General features: G+C 48.2%; 2 protein-coding genes across 2 annotated transcripts; both read right to left on the reverse strand.

The window, feature by feature from the left end:
• Window positions 1–4629: 4629 nt before the first annotated feature.
• Window positions 4630–5697, reverse strand: VC83_04057 (uncharacterized protein). Its single transcript, XM_024467694.1, has one exon. The coding sequence runs from the start codon at window positions 5458–5460 to the stop codon at window positions 5026–5028; it is 435 nt and encodes a 144-aa protein (XP_024324811.1). The 5' UTR covers window positions 5461–5697; the 3' UTR covers window positions 4630–5025.
• On the reverse strand, window positions 5683–6748 carry VC83_04058 (uncharacterized protein). Its single transcript, XM_024467695.1, has 2 exons — window positions 6086–6748; window positions 5683–6034 (listed from the first exon to the last, which is right to left on the reverse strand). Exon 1 carries the CDS (start codon window positions 6559–6561, stop codon window positions 6106–6108), a length of 456 nt encoding a protein of 151 aa, XP_024324814.1. The 5' UTR covers window positions 6562–6748; the 3' UTR covers window positions 5683–6034; window positions 6086–6105.
• Window positions 6749–8082: the final 1334 nt, after the last annotated feature.

Consider the following 8082-nt stretch of genomic DNA (forward strand, 5'->3'; position numbering starts at 1 on the left):
ATTTGTAGGATCCAAATCGAGTTCTAAATGTAGTGAGGTCTTTATCTTCTTCTGTCTGCATTTGAATTCGATTGAAGGCATGTCGAATGTCCAGTTTGGTGAGATATTTTGCTCCTATGACTTGGGCCAGCGTTTCATCAATGAGTGGTATGGGATATCGATCCTTTTTCGTTATGGCATTTAGCTTCCTGTAGTCGGCACAGAATCAAAGACCACCATCTGGCTTTCTCGCAAACATAATGGGTGAAGAGTATGGGGCTTTGCTTGCTTCAATGAACCCTTTTGGCAAGTGCTCGAAGACATATTCTTCAACCAAATCAAGTTCTTCCTTTGACATATTCCAGAGTGGTGCATATCCCAGCTTTACATCACCTTCGAGTTTAATATGATGGTCTGAAGGTCGATGGGGAGGTAGCTTGTCTGCTGCCATTTTTGAAAAAACATCCAAAAATTCATGAAATTCCTTCGGAAGGATCAGTCGAGGGTCGATTTCTTCAGTTTTGGCCTTGTTCTTGTGCTTGATTATGTCCTTTATTGATATAGCAAAGACTTGAGCTCCTTTTTGCTTCATGAGCATTCGAAATGGTGTTGAGCCAATCATTGCTATGGTGCAAGGTTTTGGTTTTTCCACTTTCAGAGCAGGTTCCGGAGGAGGCATTTCTTTGGCTTTCTTCTTTGCCCTTTGTCTTTTGCTTTTCGATATAGGCTCTGTTTCGAGGGCTCGATCTGGTATAGAATGGTTCCAATAATCTCCAGTGAAGAGGACTTGATCATTGATCATATCAAGAACAACTCCATGTTGCTTCATCCAAGCTTTCCCGAGAATGATGGAATGTTTTCCCAGTGAAGTGATGAATAATGGACATAGGCTTTCCACATGCTCTCCCACTTGTAGTCGAGGATATATAGCATGTGTGATAGCAGGGGCAGCCTCTCCATTGAATCCTTCAACTTGTTTTGGCTTCACAAGTTCGACTGGGGCTATCCCTTCGATTTCACACATTCTTTCTGCATCAGCAGCATTAATGAAGTTTCCACCTGTGGCACCAGTATCGATCAATGCATGGACAATAGCTTTGTATTTTCCTATTCTCAAGTAGCTAAGAAAGGGGTGTCCGGATCAAAACTGGATCTTGAGGAAGAAGCTGCAATTCTGGCTGCACTGCCTCTAGTGATGACTTGTCTAGAGGCTATTCGTTTTCTGAATCGATGATAGACTCAGCTGTAGATACCTCATTCACTTGAGCTTTGAGCTTCTGGGGACAGTCTCGAGCTCGATGTCCATTTTGTTGGCATATGAAGCATTTCCCAAGTTTCATGAGCATTTCTTTTGCTGGATCTTGATGCGGTGGTCGATACAGCTTCTGTGTCTTGTTTTGCATGTTCAAATCCATTGTAGGTTGAGGGATTGAAGTTCGAAGTGCCTGGCCCTGATTTTGAGTTTGGCCTATGTTGTTCGAAAATGACTTTGGCTTCCTTTTGTCTTCTTGTTCCTTGATCCGCTGGATGTTCTGGTCGATGAGCATGCATTTCTTTGCAAACTCGTGAAGTGTAGTAGCTCCAACTTCAGCCACTAAGGCTTTCTGCATCTGTTGGTTGACTTTGAAGCGCAAGTCATCCAGCAAAGTTTCTTCAGAGTAATCAAGCTCTGTCATGAGCCTTTGGAACTCAGCCCAGAGCACTGCAAAGGTGTTGTTTCTCTGATACAGCTTTCGATACTCAGTTTGAGCTGTGTGCCTTCGATTGGGATCACTGAAGACTTTTTCCAAAAGTTCAAGAATTTCTTCTGCTGTCTGCAGTTTGTTTGTAGAGTTTGGTCGAAGCCTTGGATTGACATGTCGAACTGCCAGTCCTCCCAGTCGACTCTGAATGTAGCTCATTTGTAAAGTCTGTGTTGGAAAATGATCAATGTTGGCTTCGAGCTTGAGGCGAATTTTCACAATCCAGTCTTCAAATGCTGGCTCTATCCCATCTGTGAGGATTGGAGGGTCTGGAATCCGAGCTGACAGTCGACTGTGAGAGTGGTGTCCTGGTTCATTCTTCAAAGCTTGTTGGGTTTGCTTTTCAAGATATTTCTGAATTGTTGTTGCTCTGTGATTTGTTGCTCATTGCTCTGGATCAGTTCCTGTAACTGGAGAATGGCATCATCCTTTTCAGCCAGTATCAAATTCGAGTCCTCTGCTAGGGCCAAATAGTCCCGAAGAATGTTCTTGTGCAAAGTCCATGCCATTTTCTGGTTGGCGACAGATAGTTTCTGGAATTCGTCAAAGGTTTCAACATTCCATTCAGCCTTTTCATGTCAATTTGCAAGTATAGATTCATGTCTCTCCTGAGCTGTTTTGCCCAGAGTGTGAAGGAAGGTTTCGGATTTGAAATTAGGATCATGAAGTTCATTGGTTTGGTTTGCAGAGCTCGGAATTGATGCTCCTTCTGCCAGGGATTCCTGGTCTTGTTCTGGATTATTTCGAGCTGCCATTGCAGCTTTCTCTTTAGCTGTATAAGCCATAGCGAGTTGCTATTTCAATTTCAGTTCATATCGTCAAGTCAGACACATATAGCCAAAGGCCCTATTGTGCAGTTGTCAGCCGTAGGAGCCACTCGAGAGGAGCGCACTTCCCTCACAGTTATATCCTTGTCGAGGGAGCATTGTAAAAGGTCTGACTTGTGAAGGTGGTGTGTGTGTGTCTAGCTGACTGTGGAGAGCCAACTTTAAGGGGTTGCCCTCGAGATCGTCCTGGAATCGACTTCAGGATAAGGTTTCTGGTTCTGGGGTTTCCAAAGAGTGGATTTCGATTTCGATTTCAGAAGAGGGTTCAGCTCGAAGAGCAGGAAAAGAGGTATAAGGGAGATTGAGTTTTATGTCACAGTTCAACCAGGCATAGGGCGCCAGTTGGGTATTATGAATTAAACTCAATCTAGAGAAGGAAGGAAAGAGAAGAGGATCACTCGAGCAGTGGCTCGATCTATATACAGCTATGTTGTTGTGGAGTGAATTCTCTTTAGCGAGACCAGTTTTGAGAATTCACTCCACAACTGAAAACTTCGCTCCAACCCCGGAAAGCTCCCCTTTTGGGGGTTTCCCCCAGGCCTAAAAATAGCGTACGTAGACCCGTAGTTTAGTCAGTAATTCAATTGATTATATTATTCTATTGTTGAAGCCTCTGTTCTGCTGCCCATAAGAGATTCATTACAGTGACCGGAGATTACCACACGATTCTGTGTGTGGTTCTCCATACCCCGCAATTACCTCCAACACCCTACTGTTGAACACATAATTGGAGTTTGACGACTTGATTGAAAAACTACGGGGGGCGAAGCCCCTATATATACACAGTTGGTATACAGGCTACGCATGTGCAGCGTACTACCAGGATTGCAGTTCCAACACGCCCCTTACGCTGTACTATGTTGCCTCTGCAACAGCGCCCCTGCTTCTAGTTCCTCTAAACCCAAGTCTCTGCCTATCCCTCTTTCCTAGCCCATCCTATCCACAGTATGACCGCGCTCGCTACCCGCTACCTGCGCACCATCGCTATGGTGGTGTTAACCGCTTGCGCACCCTCATGGTGTCGAATCTGGCTGGTCTGTCCCGGCTACGCCTCAATCAATGAGGTTCAGTTGACCCAAAACTGAAGTTCCGACAGTTATCCCTAGCTCCTGTTCAAAGTAGTCGCTTGCTTGGTGTGCCCTGCACTCGTCTTATACTCGGTGCTGCTTCCGCTGTGTAGTTGGTGGTTATGAGCAAAGGCTTTCCGTAATGGCGATAAATACGCTCCACTCGTACGCCTATCGTACAACATAGCTGCTCTCTCCCTGCGAGAGCTATGAGGGAAGCCGTCAATTATGTGTCTTTGGCGCAGCGCGTCGTGCGCTAAACCCGGGCTCATAACCTGTTGAACACATAATTGGAGTTTGACGACTTGATTGAAAAACTACGGGGGGCGAAGCCCCTATATATACACAGTTGGTATACAGGCTACGCATGTGCAGCATACTACCAGGAATGCAGTTCCAACACCTACTCGAGCTGCAAGGCGCACGTGATATCGTAACAGACTTTAGCCATACAATTAGTTATTGATAAACTAAAGGATCCTAGGAACGAAACTCCAGAGTATGAAGATCCTATTGCATACAATATTACAATGACACCTAAAATGAGTAGGCAGACAGTAGAAGGGGTTGAGCATGTCGGCATGGACTTGAAGCTTTTGCACGTGAGGCTACAATGGTTTTACACCAAGCAGAATTGTATAAGACAGAGCTTGATATTGTTGCTCTCCGCACATTTCAACAAAGGGAGGCAAAGGCTCGGGCACAGAAAAGTTTACAGAGTGGTAGTCAACTATATGCTCATGAATCACGTGCAAAAAGAGAAGAGAAGGAAGCAAAGGCAAGGGCAAAGGCGGATGCGAAAAATGTATGAGAGTCAGCTTAGGTAGCAAAACAGCTACTAAATATGGCTAGGCGGTTTGCAATTAAAGACCGCAAAGCAGAGCGTAAGCGTGTTGCAGACCGTAATGCAAATGGTTTGAAGGCGCTTGTAGTGGTCTTACAGTATAAGGCATATAAGAGTAGCGACGACGAAGATGAAAATGAGTGGGTACAAAGCTTAGATAGTGAAAATAGCTCTGTTAATTTTGTATTGTTCAGGTAGTTATCTATCAATACTACGCTATTACCTCGTTGATTCATAGATATGTATATCATATTGATGCATACCCAAACTCGCTTTCGCATACCCAACTCGCTTTCGCCACCTACTCGCTTCGCTCGTAGGTGGACACTGACTCCGCGTTTGCACAACCGCTTGAACTCTCCGTCGCTCTGCCGTCATCTGCATTCACTGCCCCCGCGAGCTTCTGGATGTCTTTAAGCGCATCCTTTGCGAACGTCTCGTGCACCGCGATCTCTAAGATTTAAGCATTGTCTCCCTCTCAGAGTTGCCAGGGAGGTCAACAGGTAGAAAGTAGAATTCGGGCTGTACGAAGAAGGAGATTTTGCACCGCCCACCTTACAATCCAACTAAGGCATCCCCACCGTCCCTTCCGCCACATACCTCTCCACTCCCTCCACCTCCTTCGCCCCCATTCTACACAACACCAGCTCCTCCACCCTAATATTCTCCATCCACACCATCTCCCCAAACGCCTCAATCAGCGCCCTCGCATCAATCTCCACCCGCTGCCTATCCCTCCTACTCCTCCCAGGTACATATACCGTATTAAACACCGTCGCATGCAGCAACAGCCTCGGCAACGGCCTCGGCAGCGGCGGCATAACAGTCTCTTGCCGTGCTGGCCCTGTTGCTCCTGGGGGCGTAGGAGGAGGCGTAGGAGGCGGCCCGATCAAACACGCAAAATGCGAGCGGACTAACTCCCCGAATCGCTGGAGTGCTCTCGTCTCATCCACCGGCGGCGCATAAATCACGCTCGTGCTCCCTGGGTCCCTCGTCGCCATCAACCCCTTCAGCGTGACGCGCACGTCTTTCTGGAGTTGTCCCCCAGCGGCGGGAGGGCCCTGTGCGATGGCCCAGAGGAGGGGGATGTCGAGGGTTCGTAGGATGGAGAGGGCGGTGGAGAGGCGGATGGGGTCGCGGAGGTCGAGGACGCAGAGGGTGAAGTGGAGGGTTGTGGGTGGGCGGAGGGCGGGGTGGAGGTGTGTGGGCAGGCTGGGGGGAGAGTGCGGAGTGTCGTGTGGAGGGGGGGAGGGAGGTGGGGGTGTGGAGGGGGAGGGCGAGGAAGTGGGTTAGTTGTTGGGTGGGTCGTTTGGGGGGCATGATTGGTAGGTGTTGTAAAAGTTATGGGCTTGGTTTCGAGATTTGAGGTTGGTGAGGTGAGGTGAGGAGGTGAGATGGAGCTTAGATGCTCTCATGGGAAGAAGCCTTGGGGGTTCTGTGACGGCATCGCGCAGCGCGTGGTCGGAGAATAGTTTTGCCGGCATTGTATTCATATTGATATTGATATCCTCGTCGTCCACCCGTCCTTCCGATGCTCTAAGGCTCCAACATTGGTGGTGCTTCCAAAAATCTTTCCTACAATAGTAAGCCTTTTCAGCCACTGACAGTATAATTAACAACACGTACATATGAGAGGTAAGCTCACGTTAAGTGTGGTTGTTCCTCCCACTACTCAACTTCAATTCCATAGAGCGGCGGCGACGATAGCTATGGACCGCCCAGCATATGATCAATGTAGATGAGATTGCGGTTGACGCCTTTCCCCAGATACTTTCCGCGAGGAGGTCGGTCCATGAAGGGTTGGCTTCCGCACATGCTGCGCATAATTCAGCATTGGGTTTGCAAGATAGCCTGGATGGGTGCAGGATCAAGAAGTATGTCAGCACGACATTGGTGAAGACTACGAAAAGGAAGAAGTAGAACACGCGTTGGCTGTAAATCATGTATCTCTCGAGTTTGGCTATATCGTCGGCGTGGTTCTCGGCGAGGTACTTTCCGGATGCTGACTGGGATTCTTCCAAAGGGAGACTGGAGCGCGGTGTTTGCAGCGAGACGACGAAGAGAGTGGGGAGTTTCTGTAAATATATGGACGTTGTCGACATCTTTAAGGGGGTTCAAGGGTATGCCAAGAGAGGCGAAGCTTTGGTCCCCAATGCCACATGCTACCCTTGTCGTCGATCTCTTGGGCTCCCGCCCCGTTCATTTCGCTGCGGCCTTCAGTTTCAACACCATTAAAACTCTACAATACAACTATCTAACATGGTCTACAATACAACTATCTAACATGGCTTCCTCAAACTTTAAAGTCGTTCCCTGCGAACTGTCATATGTGGCTGTGTGCGCAGACATATTTGACGAAGCGTTCGCCGACGACCCCGCCATAATATACCTCTATTCTCGGTCTGACCTACTGAAGGAGAAATCAATACAGAATTTCGACAAGAGTTTTGCAGCGCCTGGAGTAAAATATTTCAAGGTTATACTTGAAGAGGCCGGGTATGTTTTATGTCCCTTGGAGTATCTTCCGGCTCATACCTGTTAGCGAAATTGTTGCTTTTAGCAAGTGGGTATATCCTCATACTCCCGATCCGAACGCTAAAGACCCCGAAACGGCCATACGAACGCAGCAGCACGTACCAGGATCAAATTAAGAACTAGTTGTCGAGTTCTTCACAAAGTTTCTCCGCGGGGAAGGAAGTGGATTGTGTCTGAGACGCATTACTGTCCGTACTGCCTTCCGGTTCTCATTTGTGGCACAATCCTTGTGTATGCATTACTAATAATTACAACAAGTCATGAGCATCCTGGCCGTACGACCAGAATACCAACGAAAGGGTCTCGGTTCTATGCTCTTAACCCCTGTCCGGGTGTTGTCTCCGACGGGCTTCAGTTGCGTACGACGGGTCGTAGAAGAACAGCTGTGCAAAGGCTGGTGTTTCCTGGGTTGTAGGTTGTAACAGGCCCTGGTAATGGAACAGCTCGCCATGGATTTGAAAGCTTTGTACACCAACGTTCTGCTGTATCCGCGAATTGCGAGTATAGCTTACGGAAGTGAAAGCGAGGGCGTTATTATACTCGCGGATCTCCTTACGGAAGCCCCTTCCTAGGGATCTCCTTACGGAAGCCCCTTCCTAGCGGGTTCTGGTCCGTAAACAGCTTCCGTAGATATAAGGGAGGTCTCCGTAAGGCAGGGAGGTTAACGTCTACTTTTTACAGCAGCTCTCATACTGCTTATCCTGCGTAGCCTCCTCCACCCAGTGTAGAGCAGTGCAATATTCACACTCATGGTTAAGCTGGCCAAGGTCATGCGGGGCAGCCATAACAAATCGAGAGAGAAAGCCAGGCGGCTTCGGCTGGCGAGGCGCAAGAGGCTCCTCAGTAGGGGTAGACTGCGTACAGTGCGGAGTAATAGAGCGAAGTGGTATGGGGATTGGAGGCTGACAGCGAGGGCGACCGCGGCCGCGCTATTGCGGAGGGGCATTCGTAGGAGGCTGTATGTAAGGACACAGGGCACCCAGCTCACAGTAATAACATATACAAAAAAAATCACACCTGCCGTGGACGGCCGTACCTCAATAATATCCCACACCGGAACGACTCAGGAGAACTACCGTTACACCATC

This window comes from Pseudogymnoascus destructans (genome assembly GCF_001641265.1).
Source record: "Pseudogymnoascus destructans isolate 20631-21 unplaced genomic scaffold scaffold_8, whole genome shotgun sequence".
In the NCBI taxonomy this organism is placed as follows: Eukaryota; Fungi; Ascomycota; class Leotiomycetes; order Thelebolales; family Thelebolaceae; genus Pseudogymnoascus; species Pseudogymnoascus destructans.